Below are 24,749 nucleotides of genomic sequence, written 5' to 3'. Positions count from 1 at the left end.
TATGCACAACCGAAAAAGACAATTAATCCTTTTGGATCAGAAATGAAGTTTTCAAGTATCACCCCTCTCGGTCCCAGTTAAAGGAATACTCGAAATGACCGTTAAAATGATTAAAAATCCAATTTCAGTGTTCTATCTGTTAGTCTGTGATATTATCATTTCACTTCAGCAGCAATTTTAAGCGTTGAGCGATTTTATTTACATTGTTTTATACTGTCCAAAAACACATCTAGTTAGCACAATTGATACTTGTACTACCAGAAATTCATATCTTGTTTTTTACGCACAAAGTGAACCTTTATTTAATCGCATCAAACGAACCATACTCCTTGATAAAAACCGTTCGACAAGCAAGGGGTATATATGCCAATATCGATTAATACCCCCCGGCGATGACCTGATCGACAATTTTATACGCTTAGGGAAATGATTAATTTTCAAAATTTTACAGTTATTTTACGTTTTGTATATGCTCTAAATATTCAGCTCGCCGACTAAGTTTCAAATTAACATATGGGTTCAAAATTCCTAACTATCTTTGACAAGGAAGTCAAAGTTTCTAATCCTTGATTTTTGTTATTTATCGAATCACGTTGCTCGGGTAACACTTGCGTGTCATTCGAGCAGCTACAGCAACACGAGATGCTCGAATTGCTTTCGGTTGAACTCGGGTATGATCGGGTTGTTTTCGGCTGAATCTGCCCTATCAAAATATACAATTTTGGATGGAAATTGATTCAATATGTTTGTGTTTCGCAAAAATTTTTGTTTAATTAAAATCCAACGATACCGTACAACTGAGAGATTTTTGTTTACACCCATATTGAAAGACAATTAACTAACAGTTTTCACATGGCTTTTTAAAGAGAAAATTCGTATTATAGATTCAGTTATATGAAAGCATAAGTTTGACGGATTTAATCGATTTATTTCGTTAGCCATTCAACAGTTACGACAATTTTCAATGTAAACTTGAGAAAGGTGTTCAATTGTGCAAACTAATTATACATTTTTGTTCAATAGTTGCAATTTTCGTTAGAATTTTGAGATAAAGTTTAGTTTGGTTACCGCCCCTTTTGTTAAATTTGTACTCGGTAGACAATCATCAAAATGCTGATAGGGCACAGCAGGAAAGTTACCAGGGAGGGGATCCTTCAGTTCTAAATTTACCATTTGGAATATTTCTTGAATACAAGTAACGACGATGTGCGATGTGATTATGTGTTGCAACAATAAAATAAAAATGTTCTCCCTGAATCAAATTGCACATGGCGGCCATAAAACACCATGGAAGCAGCTCTCCGTAGAAAATAGACCTGAAACAGGTAAAAAAATTGTTGTTTTGATCCGTTTTTTGACTAAAACTGGCGATGAAGTGATGCTTTTATGGAATTATGTGAAGTTTAGTGAATTTTTTGTTGAAAATGCGGTGAAATATGGTGCATAAACTTTTCACTTTCGGGAAACGAAATTAATCACGATTTTTCTGTTCATATGACTGCGCTCGGAAGCCGTTCGGAGCCCCTTTATCGATGAATTGATATTCAGCCTACTTTTTTGAGCATACAAATTTGTCATACCAATAATTCTGTTTACATGTCACAAATGAAAGCAGTTTAAACTTGCAATATATATATATATATATATATATATATATATATATATATATATATATATATATATATATATATATATATATATATATATATATATATATATATATATATATATATATATATATATATATATATATATATATATATATATATGAAACATGAAAAGTAGAAAGCAATCATTGAATAATAAAAATTAGTTTGAAATACATGAAAAAACATGATAGTTTAGTTGTTCTGGTAAAATCGAGCGTGCTCCGCCACCAGTTCTGTCTGCAGCGTAACACCTCGCTAGCTATGTGGTGATTTTCGAACCCTTGTGCCAGACACATGAAGCGAACTCGAATCATGGATAGCGTAGTGACGTTGAGTGCGCCGTACGTACCTACTGAAAGAAGCTTGCTTGCTACACTACTGTGTGCCTAGTGAAGTTGATTGGACCAGTCATCGCTAGTGACGTGAGGTGCGCTGGTAAGCAGTCTGAAATGCCGAAACGACTGAATATAATCGTGCTCGTTGTTCGCATGTATTTAGAACTTCCTGTGCTTTTTCGAGTTGTAAATTCGTGAATAAGAAAAAAACGATGCTCTGGCAGTAGTTGTATGGAAAGGTTTGCCACATTTTCGATTTTGAACCCTTATATTTTTAATCTCGTCCATTAATTGAGAACGAGATAATGTTACCAAATCATCTCAGTGCTAAAAAATTTGCATTCGATGTAAGTCACTATCAATTGTTTATTGAATCAAAATGCGTACTGATCGAATTCGAATCAAAATGTTAAAACGAGATCATGTCTGAACAAGTCAGAATTTAGCACATTAACACATTTAGATCTAGGTCACATTTAGAGGATACGGCACAACGGTGTATTTTTTTGTGATACCTCGTAATAGCCATAGCGAAAAGAATTGCAGTAATGCATCATACATCGATGAACCTAAAAGCTTTTTTGGGATACCTTCTTCTTAATCATATCAGATCCTTCATTCATTTTATAAATTGAAACCATTAGAATGAGATCTGATATCTCTGTAAATACATTGACTAAGGATAAAATGAAAATTGGTGCATTTGCTATAACGGAATTATTGTACAATTTTATACTAGAGTAATTCCAAAAATGATTAGCAAGTTATCAAATTTCACATACTCCGATTCGGATAAAACTTTGCACACGTTTTCAGTGTGACAGACCTTTTCGATTCAAGACTGATTAAAAAAAAAAAAGCGGACGTATTTATGAATGCACTTTCTTGAATTAGAATTAGAACATCAACTGAAGAAACCAAAATAATAACAAATATCGTCTATTTCATATGTTTTTAATTAAATAAAACTTAACTTAAAGTCCACATTCGATACAAATTTGATTAGTGTTAATTGAACAATGAAGTTGTTGCAGCTAAAACAGCCAGCATTTGCAAAATTTAAAGTTTTTAATGAAAAATAGTCATTTGCTCATAACATCCTTTTTTTAGAAGTAGCCGTCCTCAAGATATTCAGAAAAGGAAGTGCACAAAATGAAACTCAGCTTGAATGTTATACCCCCGGCGAATTTCCAATTATGTTTAAAATAGGGGTGAAATAAAATAACATTAATAATAATAATTAGTATAAATTTACAAAGAATAGCTTTTTTCCTGTTCTTATACTGTGGCCAGCTCCATGTGACATAAATACTGCTTTCTGGACTTAAATTCTGCCTTTTAAAAATGACAAAAATATTCAAAAAAATAAATATAGTTCAAAATCTTTTGCTGGTTTGACAAGTTGCTCTGGATTACATCTGTCAGTAGGAATCAATTGCTCAAGAATTGTCAGAGATCACATTTCGCGAAATCGGCTTAAATGCGTTTTCCACACTCAAAATAATAATCATATTATAGTTACGTGAAAAGTTATGTGAATATTTTCCACCCTACTTTTCACGTAGGTTTTAATGGACTGGCATTTAAAAGCTGTTTAATGCATAATCCAGTAAAAGTTACGTGTTTAATAGGTAAAATGTAATGTACTGTTCATATCACATTTATCTATCAGTACATATCAAATTTAGATACCAGAAAATTACTATTTTATATATTGGTTGAAGTCGAAAGGGAGATTCCAGATTTTGATATAAATCTATGAAATGAAAAATGCCATGAAATATAAAACATTTATTTCAGAAAATTGTCATATAATCCAATGGCTTAAAAAGCAACTAATAACGTCGTGGTACCTCAAATCGACAAGCCTCCAAAAATCGTTTATGTTGTCACTGCCATCCAACCGAAGCCGAAGTCGAGATCCAAGAACTCCCACAACACTACCGATGCAGGTTGAAGTCGCATTACATGGTTCCAGTGTCTCTAGCTTCATACCGACGGCCTGTTTGAAGCATTCGGCAGGAGCGGGTAAACTTCCGGACTTACGCAGGCACTCGGTCCAGTTGAACACATGGAAACTTTCATACTGGAATGGTCCAGTCGATGGAGTAAAAAATTGTAATTAAATAACTTTTCTCGCAAATATTTACACTACTTACATTTCGAGGGCCACTGCTCGCCATTTTCAAAATCGAGTTTTTCACACTGGAAATTCACGTAGATTGTTTGACGTTTGGTCAATTCACGTAAACCTTATGTGATGACTATATTCATTTTAGGGGATGTTCGTATAACATTAATTTTCGTCACTTAAAATATTCAATTTGACATTTGATACCATTCTACGTGATTTTTCAAGTGAATCGAATGTGAATTTTTATTTGAGTGCAGTTCATGATTAATTCGAAAATGGTCAGACGGAGGGTCGATATGGTATTAAATTCACGTGTTCTGTTAAATTGAGTAATACTTTGGTGCTTTGCGTTTAAGGAAAATGTTTAAAACACTTCGAATGACGCATGGCTGATTTTATTTATTTTACGGCGGATAATATTGATCCGCGAGATGGCATTGACAGTTCACTGTCGTTCTGACTATAGCGCTGCTTTGCGATATCGTGCTCAACCGGTCCGACGATCAATGAACAAGTTCGAAGATCAAATGACACAAACGGTTTCGGAGATATAGTAGTATAAGTGAAGTACTCGACAATCCACTTTTTTCTATCCACTATATTTTTTCGGAGTATAATTGCTGATACACTCGGTTCCATAGTTTTGTAAATGAACAGAATCAATCTGGAAAGTTACGAATTTATCTAAAATTATTTATAACTGAACTCAAAGAAAGAATCCATTTGGAAATCATACAGAATTCCAAATCAAATTCCAAAGTTGTTTCGAGTAAACGCGCTTCAAAATTTTTGTGCTTCGAATGCGTGATTGACTTTATATTCAGTTTTCAGCTCCAAATATGTGCATAAAAATATATGTAAATATTTTTTTCTGTGTAGATTGATTGATTGAGCAGCGTTTCAATCCTTCCGATCAATTGTGGAATTTAATTTCACTCAAATGGCTGTCTCGGCTGGACTTGCAGTACGCCATACGGTCGGTCCAGTTTTTTAGTACATTTTCGATTGTATGCAGCTTTATTTCAGCTATGGCTGCACGAATGTTGTCCTTCAAGCTTGAATTGTCTCTGGCTTGTCCACATAACACTTATCTTTGACAGCCCCCCAAAGATAATAGTCTAACGGCGTCAAATCACAGCTTCGAGGCGGCTAAACGACCGAATTTCGACTGATAATTCGATCTTCGAAGACTGTGCGCAGGAGATCGATCGTAGCGTTGGCTGTGTGGCATGGAGCGCCGTCTTTTATATATATATATATATATATATATATATATATATATATATATATATATATATATATATATATATATATATATATATATATATATATATATATATATATATATATATATATATATATATATATATATATATATATATATATATATATATATATCGTTTTTTTGGAACCAAATGGTGTCCAAGTCTTCCTCTTCAAGTAACGGGAAGAACCAATCGCTAATCATGGTGCGGCTCCTGCCTCATTTTTGAAGAAAAATGGCCCAATGATGCCGCCAGACCAAAATCCGCACCTAACCGTCACTCTCTGAGGATGCATCGGCTTCTCCATGATAACTCGTGGGTTTTCCGTCCCCCGGATGCGACAATTTTTCTTATTAACATACCCGCCGAGATGAAAATGTGCCTCATCCGAGAAGATGATTTTTTGGCAAAAATCGGCGTCTTCTTCAAGCCCAGTTAGCGATGCGATAAGGCATCGGATGGTCTATACACAAGAATTTTCGTTCGGCGGAAGGATAAAACTAAGTGTGACATTAAGGTTACCAATGTCGAAATAACCGTATTTACACCGATATTTGCCTTATATCCAATAACACCACGAAAAACAGAAATACAGGCTCACAGAATGTGTGCCGTTGCAATCGGCACTATTTTGGGGGCAGCATTCACATCGTGACACTATTTGGGTGCTATATTCACGTAACGCTTAATTTTTGTTTTGCTGTTGGTTAAAATGATAAGTTTATTTTTGTTTTTTTTTTTTCGATTGAATTCTTGTGTGAAAAGACGACAAGAAAATGAAATTGTCTATTACACTTAGGGAAAACGAGTGAGAAATTGTTGTAGTTGGAATATTTCTGTAACAGGCAGAATCCCGCATGTCTGCCAGGTTTTTCCAGAATGCTAGCCGAGCGGTTATTAACGGTTTTGTTTCTGTCGGATTTTTACCATACAAGACTGGCAGAACCGTTTTGAATCGGTTCTTCGGACATTGGTATTGTTTTTCCATTAGAAAATTTAAATGAAGGGCTATAACATAGCTTTTGCAATACCAAACACGATATGCAAAGCTTCTTCTCTCAACATACCAGTATTTTCATTTCATTTACCTGGTCTTAAGACTCGTTTCTATTTTTGGATGTACGGTCTTTTTTATGCGGTTTTTTTGTGACTTTTTTATGCGAATTTTCATAGTTATGCGGTTTTTTATGCAAAGTTTCAGAGTTATGCGGTTTTTTTATACGAATTTTCAGAGTTATGCGGTTTTCATTCTGCGGTTTTTTTAATGCGAATTTTCAGAGTTATGCGGTACGTAGACTCTCATAAAAAAAGACTTCAATATATATATATATATATATATATATATATATATATATATATATATATATATATATATATATATATATATATATATATATATATATATATATATATATATATATATATATATATAGCTTAGAAGTTCGTTCGGTTGCGGCGTGTGGATAATAACTTAAAGAATGGGTTACTCAGAATGCTATTATAGAACTTCGCAAGCTTAAACAAATCAATCCCTTTATCACTTTTGATTAGTTGGCCCACTCAGACAAAATCATGCGCAACTCCAACACATCGTAGATCTTCCGGTAATTAAATCCCTAGTAAAAAACCTGTTTTAATACACCTAGTGGTGTAATGATGCCATTTTCATAAGCGGCCCTTACACGAGAATTATTTTTGTCATTTTTAATGATGACTAAGTAATGATGTATTTCAAATTTGCATAGAAAACTCGTCATTACTGCAGCATAAATGTTCATTAAAATGATATTATTTTTTAGTAATGACATTTTTAATGACTCGTGTAAGGTCCGCTATATATAATATTGTGGTATTCTATTCAAAAATTTTTTCCTTGATTTCTGAAAAAAACCCAGAGATTGTTTGTGCATATAGAGTAATTTTTGGTAGGACCATAAGACCGTTCATTTGACCCTAAGATTGGGAATAACGGTTTTGAGCCCAGTTTACAACATTTTTTACGGTTTTTGTTTCGTCAGTTTAAGTGACAATATTCAACACATTTTACCCTATAACTTCTGAACCGGAATACGGATCCAGATGAAATTCAAAAATTCCCTATAGGACCGTGAGACCTTTCATTTGAAACAAAGTTTGTAGAAATCGGTCAAACCATCGCTGAGAAAAGTGAGTGAAATTTATTTTGGAATATATGACCACTATTTCCGGTGCTTCCGGAACCGGAGACTGGAAGCCAGGATAGCCGGAATCGTTTTGTTTAGTTGCCTATTGATAATGGCTATCGATTTGTGTAGTTTTGACATTTTTTTACGTTATTGTTTCGCCGATTTAAGTGACGGTGTACAATATTACCCTATAACTACGGAACCGGAAGTTGGATCCGGATTAAATTCAGGAATTGCGTATGGGACCATGAGACCTTTTATTCAAATGTAAGTTTGTCAAAAACGGTTCATCTCCGGGAAAACCTAGTGAGATTTTTAGACACACACACACAACAAGAACAACAACAAATCTGCAGACAGAGGTCGATTGTTTAGCCCTTTTTAATATGAGGAATTGGAGCCCCATTGGACTAGTTTTACTGGAGAATGTGGGAAGTTTTATCCACTTATTTTTTAAAGGGGGGAGTAAGAACAATTGTTTCTAGCGCTCCTTAACGCCTTTACCTGTAATTAAACGGATATTTATAAATATATATGCAGTGTAGATTTTAATTTCACTTATCTTTTCACAAAATACACAAATCTTTTTCCTTCATCCAATTTACATGTTTTCCAGTTCCACGAGCAATGGCGACGTGATGTTTTGTAAAATCGAAAAGAGACATTAAATGATAAGTGTCTTACCGAGTTTCAGTACAAGCTAACTCACTGTTCGAAATCTCGCAAACGGCTTTACTGATCTCAATATATTGATTGTTTACTGACAAATTCAATATAATATTATGCCAGACTTCGGCAAAAGAACGCGCTTCACCGAGATATCAGCATGTTATTTTAATGATTTTTGGAAAATATCATGTGGATTACTGAATGATCAGTAAAATGCTGTGTTGCCGATCTAACTCGGTATTTCATTATACCGAGCTCGAGAAACGGTTTTAAGTGTGTAGAGATCAATAAATCTATGATTGAAGTTTTAACTGAAATGTTTACTTTATATTTAAAATTTAATTTTAATTCATTTCTATAAATCTAGACAATAACTCGCATGTATAAAGACCGATAACTTTGGTAGTTTATTTTCAAAAGCGACGAAGATCTCGTTAATTTATAGTATTTCCCAAACCGAAAATCTCGGTAAATGCCAATTATCTGCCAAATGGATAAATACCGAGAATCTCAGTTGTTTTAATGTTTGCCGAGATGATTGCCGAACACTCGGCTGTTCGAATCTCGGCGAAATTTTGCCGGGATTCTGGGAAAAATATCTAAGTGTGATTAACAGTTTCGCCTTTTATAGTTCTTTGTATTACTAATATTGATATTTTTTGTAGAACTCGAATTTCTAGGCAAAAATGTAGGATTTTGAAGCATTTTTCGTAGGAGAAAGAAATTCGATTTGTTTAGTTTTGTAAAAAAAAATAAAAAAAAACAACTGATTTTTTCGGATTTACGCAGCTTTTGCAACCCTGCCTGGAGATATTTGAAATTTTTACCTGGCATCAGAGTTGCCATGTTTTCTGTCTCTAACTCAAAAATGTATCTGGATTTGTTTAGCGGCCCTTACAAAATTATTTTTGTCATTTTTAATGATGACAGTAATGACATTTCAAATTTGCATAGAAAACTCGCTATTACTGCACCATACACGTTCATTAAAATGATATTATTTTTTAGTAATGACACTTTTAATGATCGTGTAAGGTCCGCTTTTGTGTCTAACTATGTGCCCACGATGTAAAATACACTGGTGATAACGTTTTTCCGTGTGTTAGTGCGGTTATTATTTTATTTTGGAATAACAGAGAGACATGAAGAAGATAAAACATAAACAAGTGACGTTGCGGGATTTCGTTTTATGAAAATATTTAGAGTTGGTTCTGTTTGACAGTAAAATGCGGTGTTTTGTTACTGGATGATTCAATCGTCGAATTTGAGGAAATAATCTGTCTATATAATATCATCAAGCACCAAAGAACCCGGTTATTAGAAAAAACTGGTTTATTTTATTAATGACAGCTAGACAATGTTTGATCGATTAGGAACTGTAAAACCAGGATATATTTATCATCGGTTAATCGATCGGTTAAGCAACAATCAACGTATGGTCTCCATTGTTTATCAGTTAAAACTATCAATAAGTGCAACATTTTTCTCATCCAATTCGGAATTATCTAGAGCATCACCAGCATTTGAAATGCCAGCTACAGCATAATCACTTCATTATCCATAATGACTGTAATAGATTCTACAGTGCGATCCGCCAAACCCAACGAAATGAACAGAATCGGATGTGTGTACAATTTTCTATATTGCGGCGTTACCTTGCAAGCCCTTAAAGAAAAAATGTCCAGATTTTCAATTAGTGCCAAAGATTCGCCAGGCTGTGCGAAAACCGGAGTAACTGAAATCCTGATTTGAACTGGTCGATTTGTTTATGTTTACATGCTTGAATCCCGACGCGTCATACTTAATATCGTGAGAAAACCAACAACACAAGCAAAAACGTGTTATCACGCCACCAGTGTATTTTATATCGTGCGATGTGCCTGGCATTTGTACACTGAAAACACAATTTGCACGCTAGCATCATGTGCAAAGCATTTGATCTATCACTGTTCGTAGAACACTTGAAATTCATGGAAACATACACTTAACTCATAGAAGGAGTGTAAAAACTGTTGATATTTCATGGAAATCATGGTACGTTTATATGAAATGCACACAGAAACGATAAGATATATCTGTACCTCTAGATTCCATATGCATTTCATGTGAATATCACATTGTTTTCTACATAGATTATACTTGAAACAGAGTAGAGCGATTCAAGTGTTTCGCACGTACATTTGTGCTGTACTCATTCCCACTAGAAAATGAAGTGTTTAACACATCTAGTTCGATTCAATAGCAAAACACACCACATCCTAAGAAAAAACACATCAAAGCTAAGTGAAAAATAATCCAATCTAGCATTTTAGTGTATTTGCACATGAAATCTTCAAACAAATCGCTTTGGTTGTGTATTGAATTGAAAAAGCATGTTAAATTGAAGTAGTGTTTACATACACTGAGCTAAATTTTCTTTTTCACATTATATGATATTCTAATGATTTTGCACTATTAGCATTTCCAATAATAGTTACAAGATGTGTTCAACATCATGTCAAATATATGAGATAATCTTATGAAACATAAAACTCTTCTTAACGTTATTTTTACAAGATTTCCATATAACGAATGAAATTTCCAGTCTGAGTCAAATTTATTGGCGCGTCTTATAACCATTACTAGATATCTGCACAACATTCATTGGAACAATTTATGAAGCGCATATTATATTCACTTCGAATTTACTTATATAGGTTCATATATACCATATGACTAGTTTTATAAAATTTATATATATATATATATATATATATATATATATATATATATATATATATATATATATATATATATATATATATATATATATATATATATATATATATATATATATATATATATATATATATATATATATATATATATATTTATAACTTTCAATGGAGGTCATGCGAATAGCAGATAATTGCCAACTACTACTTTTCTTTGAGGATTCAAGCTGTACTAGTATTCCATTCGGTAAGGGAGCACCTCATGATATTTGCGAAAGAGAAGTGACATCCCGAGACTGAAAATAAAAAAATGAATCTTACTAAACAGATAGAGTAATGAAATGTACCGGATATATATTTCATGGTTCGTTAACGCTTATCCTTGAACGAAGTTGGATGAGCTGTCTTGTCAGCGATTTAAAATTACATTGAGATGCGAAACTTCCTGAAAAAAATGGTCTGGAGCAGTTGATGAATATCGAGGACACAACTATTCACGACTTTCATCGGATTTCCATATAAATTATATGGGATATTTTTATAACTTTCATTATGATAACGTCCATTTAGATTTGACGTACACATTAAATAAAGATTATAAGTTTCCATATAATTTCTATGAATTATATTGTGCGTATGATTCATATGACAAATCTAATGAATATAAATAAGATTTTCATTTCAGTGTATGAATCGATCGTGCAAATTTGTATCAGTGTATTATTTGCATACACCCAGAGAAATGGGGCATGTTTGAAATAACAAAATAGTTAGTCCATTTTTGAATTTGATTTATATTCATTTTAAGCTCGAATATGATTGTTATGAACCAATTTCTTCCATCAACATCAATAAAGATCTCTGTTTGATTTGAATCGAAATTTAGGTCTAACCAAACGAAAAATATATTTGTTCATGAACTATTTATTTTGTGTAAACTAATGTGTCAACTAAAGTATTTATTATGTGTCAACTAAAGTTGATTTGATATTATCGAAATGTCCACGTTGATTTAATTCTGATATATCTATGTCAAGAAAAAAATAAAGTCAATTTGTCAAACCATATTTGTGTAATGATACAAATAAGTTTACTGTATAAATGAATGATAGTTTTATTTTTTATTAACCGCTTCGCGTTTATTCATGCGGAGTGGTTTAAAAACATAGCATTTTTTGTACGGCGGAAAAGTTTGTACGCGTTTTCCGAGAAAAATTTCATCTGCTCGTTTCAACAATTCTATCGCATATTGATATTTATGAATATTTTGGATAATTACATAACATTACGTAACACATTTTCTTTAGAAACAATACTTGATGCAGGATCTCTATCTTGACCGGACTGATGGAGCACCGGATCGTTGGATGCTATAAAAATTTAAAAAAGAACTGAATTTGATTGTGGCATGGGAATAAATCGATCATTTTGCGACAAAACGGTTAAATATTTAAAAAATTCAATTCATAGAATGCAGTATCAAATTTTACCTTGTAAATGTTTAAAAACAATCATTTTATTTCTAAAAACAAACAAAAATGAAAGATTTCAAAAAATAAAAGCGTTAGTTGAAATATCCAGATTTAAGAAAATTTATTTCGACTAAAGGGTTTGTGAATTTAGAGCGCAACAATTGTTAACTTCATTTGATGTTCGGTAATTTTAAATTAATTTGTCTGTGAGATTGTTTGTCAAGAAATTGACAGGAACGCTCAAGTAAAATATTTGTTATTTTTATCAAAATGCCGCTTGAAACAAACTAATTCTCTGAGAAAAATTAATTGTCATGTTTTGTAGTTTCTAAAATCAATATTTGCTAATTCAAACCAGATTTTCTTTTATCACTATTTCAATAAAAAATAATCGTTGTGTAAAACCCGAAATAAGTTATTTTTACAATTTTATTCTCTGCGTGTACGTCCAGAAGCCAGTAGAATCGCATAAAATTAATTCTGTTAGTTTACATTTGATAGACATTATTACGAATTCTAATATCTATTTTTTTTATTCTCAGATTACCGTAAAAAAAGAAAGTACCTAAAAGTCTTCGAAGCTACCAGTCATATGTTAGTGCGTCTGAAATTACGTGGTTTATTTTTTCGATTGAGATACTGGATGCGCCAGCAGTCTATAGGTTAGGAAGTTTGCTTTTCTCCTAGCTGATTCTTAACATTATCGTGCATTGGTGGAACAGCTCTCTTCGGAAATATACGGTTACGATAGCAACATGACTACAACTCGAGAGGACGTTTTGTTGCAGATGGGTGAAGTACGGTTTAAGAAAGGTGATGGTACTTTGTACGTCATGAACGAGCGGATTGCTTGGATTGCCGAACATCGCGATACAGTGGCCGTTTCGCATCGTTTTCAGGATATTAAAAGTAAGTTCATGTTGTGACTTAAGGAATAGTGGAATTAATCCTGTTTCGTTCGTAGTGCAAAAAATCTCCCCGGAAGGAAAACCGAAAATCCAACTACAAGTTGTTCTACACGATGGAAACAGTTCAACGTTCCACTTTGTCAACCGTAACGGGCCCCAGGCCCAAATGGTTGATCGTGATAAGGTCAAGGAGCTGCTTCAGCAGCTGTTGCCCAATTTTAAGCGTAAGATTGACAAAGAGTTAGAGGAAAAGAACCGAGTCCTGACGGAAAATCCGACGCTGCTGCAGCTGTACAAGGACCTCGTAATCACACAAGTGCTACCCAGTGATGAATTCTGGGTGAACCATGCCAAGCAATATTTGTCCAAGGATCAGTCCCAGAAACAAGATATTGGTGTATCCGGGGCATTTCTAGCTGACATTAAACCTCAAACAGATGGCTGCAATGGACTTCGTTACAATCTCACTTCCGATATTATAGAATGTATTTTCAAAACCTACCCGGCTGTTAAGCGGAAACATACAGAACATGTTCCTGCCAAATTAACCGAGTCCGAGTTTTGGACGAAGTTTTTCCAGTCACATTATTTCCATCGTGATCGAATAGCAGCCGGTACCAAAGATATCTTTACCGAATGCGGCAAGATAGACGATCAGCATCTGAAACAAGCTGTTCAGGAAAATCTTGGTGATCCTCTACTGGATATTCGCTCTTTTGAGGATAATACATTAGAAGAAGGCTTTTGCAGCGCAACAATCAATAAACACACTGTAAACAGTGGCAACATTGTGCATCAAAGCATGATCAAGCGGTTCAATCAGCATTCATTTATGGTACTCAAAACATGCACAGATGTAAAAACTCTAAATCAGGGTATCGGGGCGATCTTAAATGCCACTCCTATATCCGCTAGCAATGGAGATACCAATGGTAATGCCAAGGAAAAGTCAAAAACGAACGCGTTGAATAATAACAACCATCTAATGAACGGGTTCAACAAAAAGGATAAACGAGCTCACGAGAACAATCACATTCCCAACGGGGATATAAATGGAAGTCACAATCCAGCATCAGTAGATGAATCTTCGGTCGAACCTGCCATCAAACGGGCCCGAATATTAGAAAAAATTCATTATGATGATCTAGAAGACGACAACGATCGGAACAAACAGTCCAAACAATTAAATCTTACAAAGATTGAACGTTATCTGCACGGACCGGTGCCAATCTCCAGTGGTGGGATATCGGCGGCTTTCCACGATCCACAGTCCGATTACGGTTTACCAGATCTCGAATCGGTCAACGGTTGCATCATGCAGGCTACCAGTGCCTGGAATAATAGAACACCTCACAAAGTATTGGTCAGTGCTGCGTCAGCCGTCAATGCCCTCATGGAACTAAGTCCTGGTGGGGCACTGATGAGAGGTTTCCAGGAGCAGAGTTTAGCCCGTAAGTATGCACTTCTTGCTTTAATACATGTATCATCAAAAACCCTTGCTGTTAAGTGTTCAATCCCCTCGAAATTACCAAGTGGCGGTTGGTCAAACGCAAGGGACAACAAATTTCTACTTCCACGCGGACTGAACAGATACGAAATCAGTTTCCGTACTCTTACAGACAAATCAAACTCGAAGACATTACTGTTACATTTTTATGTAATTGTAAACCACTTTCTTTTATTATTTGATACTAAAATAATATTTTCACTGCCTACAGAACTAGTGCCTCCCGATATCGAAAAGGAAATTCGTCATCTGTACCTGTCGGTACTGGAACTGTTGAAACATTTTTGGAAGTGCTTCCCACCTACCACACCTCAGCTGGAGACACAGGCTAGTCGAATGCACGATGCGTTGCAGCGATTTTCGCTGGCTAAGCTGAAGCCGTTTGAGGTGAGTTATGTCAACGTATAAACAAATTTTTAAACAATTCTGTATACAATTTTCATTACAACATAAGTGCAAATGACAGATTTTTTTTGTGTATATTCTCTTTCCATTATTACGGAATAGTCCTGTATTTCTTGATATTATCTTCAGTGCAGATTAAAAGATGATAGTTTTAGTTATTTATGCAAATAGTTAAAGAGAAGGATTGTTACTGTCGTTTTCGTTTGAGAAAACCTAAAATGACCCAGGGTAGCTTAATAAAAAACACTCCACGAATTTGTGTTGAGTTTATATTAGTTTAATTTAGCAACGGAGGTGTGGGCATATAAGACTCAGGTTCGAAACTGACTCGACAGTTCAATGGCGTTGAAGGTATGTTCGAAACTGACTTCAAACCAACGGTTTAACAGCAGTTAGGGTGGACACTGGGTTAGGTTTAGCATCAAGCGAAAACGACATAAGAACAAAGATAAACGTATAACTTGTTTACCGTTATGAGAGTACGGTAATAATTGAAAGAGAAAGTAAACAAATAGAATCTGTCATTAGCATTTCGATCATGGGTTACCACCTCGGATACATCTCACGCCCGGCAGTAATTTATTTGAGGCAAAGTACATATTGGATGTCGAGAGAGTTATTCATTTAACTTTTCGGTTTATCAAATCATGCTCTACTTGTGTTATATTAACTGATGCTGGGTACGTAACTGAGTGCTAATTTTATCATATTATTATTCTCGTTTTATTTGAACTGTATATAACTAGCTAAAATATCGCCAGGGTTGGCGGTTCAATGCATAAGGCACTGGTCTTACAAACCAGTCGTCGTATGTTTGAGCCCCGACCTGGAAGGATTCGTAGTGTCAATAGAATCGTAGCACCAGCCATGCAATAGTTCTGTACACTCTGAATCGGCTGCGAAGTCTGTTGAAACAGAAGGTCAAATTCCACTACAGGAATGTAATACCAAGGCTTTGCTTTGCTTTATAAATAACTAGAAGCTTATTGTTTTGTTTAAGTTAACTGATCTTTTGAAAACAACAATGTTTCAGTCAATGAATAATCGGCTTTTATTAGTGAAGCTCTCAGATTGTAAGATCTGATTCCTCATTGAATCCAAAGTTTCACATAATATACTATGCAGTGATGTCCTAGCTGCTGACCCTTCTTCTGGCTCATTATTCTGGATTGGATTCTAGCTCGTGAGCTGACTCATTTGCTGACTTGAGTGTCCGTTCTTTTTTTAATTCAATAATATAATTTCATTTTCAGGCACACAGTGTCCGTTCTTGTCTTGTCTCTTGTCAGTAGGTGGACTACACAATCAATATTATTGTCAATCCAAATGATTAGTAGCTTTCACATAAGGTGATATTATTGTCAATACTCGACATTTTGACAATGCTATTGATGATGAACAATCGTGTGCATTCAAATGGGAACGAGAGGAAAAGCAAAAATTTCAACAATGTATGTTATACCATATTTCCATAGAACAACTCGAAAACGATTACTCTTTATTTCAATTTGTCTTTAAAAATGAAAATGTTTTGAACAAAATTATGTTTCGTTTAGGCTAAACTGATAATATTTGAGATAAGTCTTGTTTTTTAAGTCTTTTAGCATGAATTGTCATAAAGTTTATACTGAATACAGAAAATCTTACAAAATCTTGGTGAAGAGAAATAGTGAAATGTAAATTCGCAATTTTATTATGTACATTACTTTAGTGATCATTAAAAATGACATTAATAATTCTCGTGTAAGGGTCACTTATAGAGAACTCGTCATTACTGCACCTTACACTTTCATTAAAATGACATTACTTTTTAATAATGACACTTTTAATGATCGTGTATAGCGCACCTCCCTGCTATGGAAGCTGGTTCCTGAAACCAAGGTATTTTGCTTTTGGTGGCGCTGTTGTCAACAATAGGTTAAGCTACGTTCAACTACAAAATTTTCGAAGCATTGAGACCCATAACTTGAGCTAGGGAATAAAAGTTCGAGTTGTTCTCTATGAACGTTCTCTAACGATTAGCAAGCGCCTAATGTTAATATCGAATAAAACATACGTTTCATAAGGATTCGTATTAGCAAAATCAGCTGGTATCGAAGCAAAAACCACTGGTATCACTTTTATTATATACATTACTTTAGTGATCATTAAAAATGACATTAATAATTCTCGTGTAAGGGTCACTTATAGAGAACTCGTCATTACTGCACCTTACACTTTCATTAAAATGACATTACTTTTTAATAATGACACTTTTAATGATCGTGTATAGCGCACCTCCCTGCTATGGAAGCTGGTTCCTGAAACCAACGTATTTTGCTTTTGGTGGCGCTGTTGTCAACAATAGGTTAAGCTACGTTCAACTACAAAATTTTCGAAGCATTGAGACCCATAACTTGAGCTAGGGAATAAAAGTTCGAGTTGTTCTCTTCGAACGTTCTCTAACGATTAGCAAGCGCCTAATGTTAATATCGAATAAAACATACGTTTCATAAGGATTCGTATTAGCAAAATCAGCTGGTATCGAGGCAAAAACCACTGGACCAAACGCAGCTGACTTCCAACTACATTTCTTTCTTTCGGTCTGAAGTGCCTCCCACAAATCCTTCGATTTGAAGCAATTTTTATTGTTTGGCGTGTAAATATTTGAATTTCGATTAACCATTTTTCCAACTCGCTTTTATCAGAAGAAAACCTAGCGAAATTTATGATATTATAACTATTTTCGTCCAAAAATGATTTGCTTAATATTACCCGTGGCTGAAAACGCCATCTTTTGACTCAGGCTTCGAAAAAATCGCATAGAGACTGGCAATAACACATTTAATTTTACTGTCTCTTTCAGCAATACTTTTCAATCACTGGTATTCAATACCCAAATCACTAGAAACTTAGTTTTATCACTCTTTCACTGGAAATTCAAGCAAGAGTAAACAAAATGCGAAGCGTATGGTGCGCATCCGATATTACATTGTATCCAAAAATTAATACAATCAAACCACACTGGTGTCCAAAGCTAATTTAGTCAAACCCAATATAAGTATCAGTGCGGTAAAATTTCATTTTCAATCGAATAATATAAAATGAAAATGAAATTTATGGCCGCTGACAGTCAGCATATCCCTACTAATTCATTTGACTTTTGCTGCCATTTTCAAGTGAAGCTCCCGGAATTCATCGTCAGTTGATTAATCGTACCTAGTCATTTGAAGTTTTGCTTGCTCAGTTTCGAGTGCCAAGTAGTCTACCTGCTTCAATGCCTTCGCTCTTGGTAGTAAGCAAATTCGAACGAATAGAATTATAAATGGAGTAAAGTATTAAAAATGAAAACTGTGTATACTGTGATTGATATTTCAGCTATCTGGTTTGTCTTTCATCTATTATCTTGAACCAATTCGAATGTTTACATGAACCTCATTTGAAGGCCGCTCTCACACTATTGAAAATATATTTTGTCATTTCAAGAGATCAACTGACGGTGGTTAAACTGAGCCTCAATTGAAGAGAAACGAGTGATGAATTGAATGCTGCCCGTTCGGGCCGTCAGCAAACATTGTGTGTGTCAGAGAGTGAAGTTTACTGCATTAGAGAGATCGTCAATGTGTTCCACATTCAGTTTCAATTGAATTGAATGAAATTTTACAGCACTGATAAGTATAACTCTAGTCTTGTATTCTCCATAACCAGTTATTTGAATTCTTTTTGAATAAGAAAAGAAATTTATAGTTTGATTGTATTCCGTCGAAATCGTTTCTTTATATTGGTGCAACCGCATGAAGACAGATGTGAACACTGCTTAAACACAGCATTTGACAGCGAACTAGAACCAAAGAACCACAAATTTCGGTTTTAAGCCAACTGTATGCAGATGCCAATCGTGTCACCGGGGTGGTGTAGTGCCCCTTGATAACATAAAGTTCGTTGTACGCGTTCATGTTCATTACTACTTCCATTTCTGTCGATCTGAATTCAGTACCCAGTAGTTGTTCTGCCCGATTCACAATAGTTGGAAAGATCGAGTCCGTCGAGTCGATTTAGGCGTCGATCGTTAAAACGATATGAATCTTTAAAAGTCGTCGGTCGTGCTGCGGCCCGGCATATTTTTTGTAAGCCCGGGAGCTACTTTTAGCCCCGACACTGCCGGGCGGGACCCGTGAAGGTGGTAACCTTACATTATCATTTTTTATATGATTATCCTTAGCACATAATTGTGACTAGGATCTTAATGATCTTGAATCACTAATCACAGCGGCTCTTATAATTACTTCATATTTCTGTTTAATTCACAGGACCGTGCCATGAGAGAACTGTTGCCATTGGGAGCGTCACTAACGCAACATTTAAACCAACTTTTGCAATCGGCTAATCGAAAATATGCCACCTGGCAGGAACGACAGCGACGCACAAACAGGTAGCATCAAACGTCGGTACCGTCGACCGTTCTCCGCCATCCACCGTCAAGTCGCCATCAGCAATTTCGTTTTCAACAAAATCATAGCGATCTGGTCGGTATATATCCTAACGACCGGAAACGCTAGCGTAGCATCACCATTGGCAGATGAAATCGTAACACTATTTGCAAATAGACTTATTTAATCTCAACACACCGATCAAATTATCCAACTACTGCCAATGCGGCACCGCGCAATTGTCCATGTTTTAAGAGAACCGCAGGCACAACAATCCTGAATCAATTTGTGATTTTCACGTTTTGAATAATGGATAAGACATCGGTTGAACAGTCGATAGAAGCAGATAAACTGTAGTAAACAAATGGAAGTAAATGAAATGCCTGTTCTAAACTAGTTTTTGTATCGATTAAATGCGCAAGCTGAAACAATTCACTTAAGTCATATTTCAAAAGAAGTGAAAAGACAATGATTTTGAGCAAATTCGACACTGTGGATGGGAGGAAGAGTAACCGGAACACAATATGGCCGAGCTTAAGAATACCTAATTCCACACATTTTTGTTGAGTGGCACATTAGCGATAGTAGCCTACAGTGTTCGCTAATTCTGTTAATTACTACAATGTCGATTTGAAAAAAGGATCAAACATTCACACATCGTTGTCGTAATATGACGACTAAGGTAATCAATTCTCGGCATTATGATTCTTCAATTCGAGTGGATATGCGTGGATAACCGTGAGTGATCTTCGAGTAAAATTCATAAGCCCAAGCGCATTCAAGAATCGAAAACCAGTTATCCTGAAATTGCCGATCGACTAATTCATAAGAATGCCGTAAGAAAAACGTAGTCATGTAAGCAGTGGGCCAACAGCCTATTTTTGTATTAGGGTACTTTTTCCGGAAAATTATACTCGTTTTGTTCTTAAATCGTTTTGTTTTAAATTTACCTTTCCATGCAACGGCTGTTACCCGTTTTCTTTTCGAAAGATCCAGAAACGCTGCCATTAAAGACCAATTATGCAGGAGGTCGACGTTAAAACTACCGTTCAATTTAAGAAGTGGAAATTGTGAGGTTAATATACCAAGCGATGAAAAAATATCACTACAGCTAGGTGGAACACAAATCAATAATTTAACGAGAATAAACTCAAGAAAGCTTGTTTACAAGAAAACATGATTTGGTACTGAATGGGAATATAGACAACATAAAACTAATAATTCAACGATAATATCAACAATAATTACAGTGTGTTATGTTTTTCAACTGTAATCAGATATCACAATCTTTTTCTTCATTACTTCGTCAATAAAAATCAACCTTATTTTACTTATGGTATATTCAAACCTTTCCGATCCGGTTCAGTGCCAAGACAGTTCCGTTCACGGACGGAAATATTCTTCCACACGTTTCACATCGCGTATTCACATTTGTCCGGTTCAGTACCGACACGGAACGGTGCCGGAACAAGTGTGAATCCACGCATTTTAACGTTTGCGAAAATATTAGCGTCCGTGCACGGAACTGTGCCGGCACTGAACTGGACTGGAAAAGTTTGAATAGTCGTTAATTCTAAGACATTCAGGCAGTATAGAAGGATAAGTAGCTTAAAGTACGATTCAGACGGTCCGTAACAGTCAAACTCCGTTACCTTCACCATCGAAATTAGTTAAATGAATTCTTATGGACATTCACACACGTCACCGTCACGGAACGTCTTGACGTGTGAACGTTCCGGTAATGATTCTGTTTCGGCCAAATTTTATCCGTACCAAACTGGCCGTGTTCGATATTACCAGTGTCAGTTCTGTTCACAATTTTTGGCCTTTCTCATATGAAAAGGTTATGCAATAACTGTGAAAACCGGTTTTTGAACCGAGACCCGGAGGATGTGGTGTGTATGTATGTACGTAACATTTTTTGCACACACTTTTCTCGGAGATGGCTGAACCGATTTTCATGAACTTAGATTCAAATAAAAGGTTTTTTCAAAAATAAAAAAAAAATGTTTTGAAGAATCCTACACATTTATTTATATATAAGAATATGAGATATGAGAAAGGCATCATTTCACCACTGGGTGGAATAAAATAGTTTTTTTTTCTGGTTGAACCAGAGGGGATTGAAGGATTTCAGTCTGAATGGAAGCAGACCCTGTCAGCTTGGAGCGAACTCAATTTTCAGTTCAGCAACGCCATCGCACGGCATCACATTCAACAGATCATGTCAAATATATGGATGCGCAGTGCTGCTATTTTGACGCGCACGAATTTGACATTTATCTCCCCTACTTCTATATACGAGATTCGGTGCGGACTTGTCTGAGGGCGCCATACTCGCAAAAAAGGATGTTGCCAAAGATTTGTTCGAAAAATATGAGAGCTGGATATCTTGTTACTATGATGTCTTTGATGGAAGTTAGATGTTAGATGCATCCAGCACGCAGAAAAATGGGGCTTGTTTAAAATAACAAAAGTGTTAGTAGATTTTTAAACTCAAAGACTGTTTATTTAAAACTACAGTGTGTTTGTTTTGAAATATTTTTGTATTTAACAACAACAATGATATCAGTTTCAATTTAAATTAAAATTATTGCAAAAATAAACAACAACAGCAAATTAATCGAATATTATATACTGTTAAGATCAATCAGAATGTTTATTGCAGGTAAACAAAACTTAATTCAAAACAATGAACAATAATAAAGTTGATTCAACTCAGCTTCACCTTTACATTAAAAAAATATTTGTTTGTTTCTAACAGGATGTGTTTTGCAATGTGATACAACCAAATTCGTTATTTAAATTAATCAATTAAATTTAATTTGTTTTCGATCAGTGTAAACATGCGGAGCAGGGATGCCAGGTTCACAGATTAATCTGTGTTTCACAGATTTTCAACTTTCTGCACAGATTTTTAAAATGGCACAGATTCCTGAAAATGATCACAGATTTTCACAGATTTTTTAAATCGATCACAGTTTAGCACCAAATAGTACAAAGCGGTTGAATAAAAAGGTAGTGAAACCTTTTTTTTGCTCACCAAAATGATTCCAATCAGCTATTATGGTACGGGAAACGTGCACAGATATTTACAGACAGGTTTTTGGCTTGATCACAAATTTTTGGAAAATGACCTGGCATCCCTGCTGCGGAGAAAAAAAGTACCATTATCCGTGGATCAGTAATGAACAAAAGAAAGCGCTCAAATTTTATTAAAGTTCTATTTTTGAATATTTCTGTGGCAGTAGTTTTACACCATAAGTATGACAATTTATCATTCTTCCAAATTGTTTTCGATACTCCTCGATTTAGCCAACGGAACATATCGCCATTATACTGTCTACGGTATTTATATGCGAGCATTAGCCGTTCTCTTCATGAGAAAACGAATTCTAATAAAATATATGATATATTCCAATTCCCTGTTCGAACCGGAATAATATACACCATTTCATACTACATACAACCATAATTATTTTACCATCTGGTTCTCTGGCTTTTGTCTCATAATTTTCATTTTTTTATAATCACTGACACAGCTGCGCCCGATTGATTAATAAGTTTCGATTTATGATTATATTCATTTTCAGTCCCTAGTTTTCTATAGTAAAGAAACTATCCAAATTTAATTAATAAATCAATTTAAGAATTATTACCATATTACGCAAATTGTCTAGTTCTAGTTAATATCTAACTTATATCTCGTGAATGTAGGTTATGTCGGAGGAGAATAAAAATATATTTTCATCCTTCGATTGTACATCGAAGCAATCGTCACCTGATGGGATAATCAATTATGTCGCGCAAGTGTCTTTCGACTCTGGTGATTCTTTAGAGGATATTTATGAAGAAATCGATTGGGAATCTCTTGACATTGTGAAATTACTCCGTTCATTAGGAGTATGCAAAAATGTCATTAAAAAATTTATTGGTATGAATGGTATTTTTACAAGTAAAATATGTTCATTAGATTGTTTTTCTTTTTCAAATAGATAACGGATACGATATCGAATTACTCAAAGTTATACAAAGAAAAGAAATTGAAACCCTTGTTTGCGAGCCGTACCTTGCAGATCGAACAAGAATCATATCTGGTTTAAACTCCTGGAGAATCTCACAGGTATCATCATTAGTTCACTAGATAATGAAAACATCTTTTTTCATAACAATTTAATGATTTTTTATCATTGTAGAACCTGCCTCCAATAAGTTCACCTTTGAAGTCAAGTGAGAATGTTAGTAGCACCCACCGAAGTCCAATGAAAAGCGAGAACTGTACTGCCTCTTTCTTACTGAATAATTCAGCCAGAGGTAAACGGATCCTGAAAGTGTACGAAGAGACGAAAGTATTGAGTAAAACAGACAGGAGAAACATTACGCACATAGTCATCGACGAGTAGAAAGACCGCTTTGGGAAATTGACTCACAATCAGCTTGAAGACCGGGCAGCGGAGCTTAGTAAACTGTTTCCATCACCGTTGAACTGAAAAAAGGTGAACCATGAAATCATCAAATTTGAATTATTTTTTTAAGATCGAGAATTTTTTGTATTTCCAAGGGTACTAGTATAACCATCCTAATTTTTGAATAAAAATATAACTTAAAACAAAACTTGAATATTATTTAAAAGAAATCCATTTTCTCTTTAACGACAAAAAAACTTTTGGTTTAGAACAAAAAATAAATAGTTATTCCAAATAAACGTTTTTTTTAATTCTAACTAGTTTAATAATTGATTCAACTAATTTTTTTTTATTTATAATAAATCATCGAATGCATTGTTTGTTTAATAAAATGAATGAAGTGAATTAACTAGCAAAAGATTTGTTTAAAAAAAAATGTGTTTCGAATACCTTATTCATCAATTTAATTCAACAAAATGTTCAGTGAAATGAACTGATTTATTTTTTGGAAAATAATGTGATTGTCTCGAACCAGTTATTTATTAATATTCACTAGAATACTCAGTTGATTTTATCCTCAATTTGTTTTCCCCGAACTGAATTGAATAGTTGAATTTATTGAAAAATTGTTTGGTAATAAAAATGACAGGACTAATAAGAAAAACATTTTTGATTTTAAACAATATATTAGTAGAAATAACTATACCAAAC

The 24,749-nt window shown here is 34.6% G+C and overlaps 2 protein-coding genes across 4 annotated transcripts; both read left to right on the top strand.

The window, feature by feature from the left end:
- The first annotated feature begins 1,184 nt into the window (after window positions 1-1,184).
- Window positions 1,185-20,876, top strand: LOC131435320 (general transcription factor IIH subunit 1). 3 transcript variants are annotated; one of them, XM_058603060.1, is made up of 6 exons: window positions 1,185-1,325; window positions 12,946-13,065; window positions 13,126-13,312; window positions 13,368-14,762; window positions 15,030-15,205; window positions 19,513-20,876. In XM_058603060.1, the coding sequence occupies exons 3-6, from the start codon at window positions 13,159-13,161 to the stop codon at window positions 19,636-19,638; spliced, it is 1,851 nt and encodes a 616-aa protein (XP_058459043.1). In that variant the 5' UTR covers window positions 1,185-1,325; window positions 12,946-13,065; window positions 13,126-13,158; the 3' UTR covers window positions 19,639-20,876. The 3 variants fall into 3 exon arrangements, with proteins under 3 accessions (XP_058459043.1, XP_058459041.1, XP_058459042.1); XM_058603058.1 differs by having other exon boundaries at window positions 12,946-13,312; XM_058603059.1 differs by lacking the exon at window positions 1,185-1,325 and adding an exon at window positions 1,821-2,084 and having other exon boundaries at window positions 12,946-13,312.
- A 2,459-nt stretch (window positions 20,877-23,335) lies between these two features.
- On the top strand, window positions 23,336-24,191 carry LOC131438969 (uncharacterized). The gene is made up of 3 exons (XM_058609407.1): window positions 23,336-23,566; window positions 23,628-23,755; window positions 23,829-24,191. Exons 1-3 carry the CDS (start codon window positions 23,353-23,355, stop codon window positions 24,033-24,035), a joined length of 549 nt encoding a protein of 182 aa, XP_058465390.1. The 5' UTR covers window positions 23,336-23,352; the 3' UTR covers window positions 24,036-24,191.
- Window positions 24,192-24,749: the final 558 nt, after the last annotated feature.

Source organism: Malaya genurostris, chromosome 3 (assembly GCF_030247185.1).
Source record: "Malaya genurostris strain Urasoe2022 chromosome 3, Malgen_1.1, whole genome shotgun sequence".
In the NCBI taxonomy this organism is placed as follows: Eukaryota; Metazoa; Arthropoda; class Insecta; order Diptera; family Culicidae; genus Malaya; species Malaya genurostris.
The sequence above is the reverse complement of the archived record's forward strand: the minus strand, read 5'-3'. Positions and strand labels throughout refer to the sequence as shown.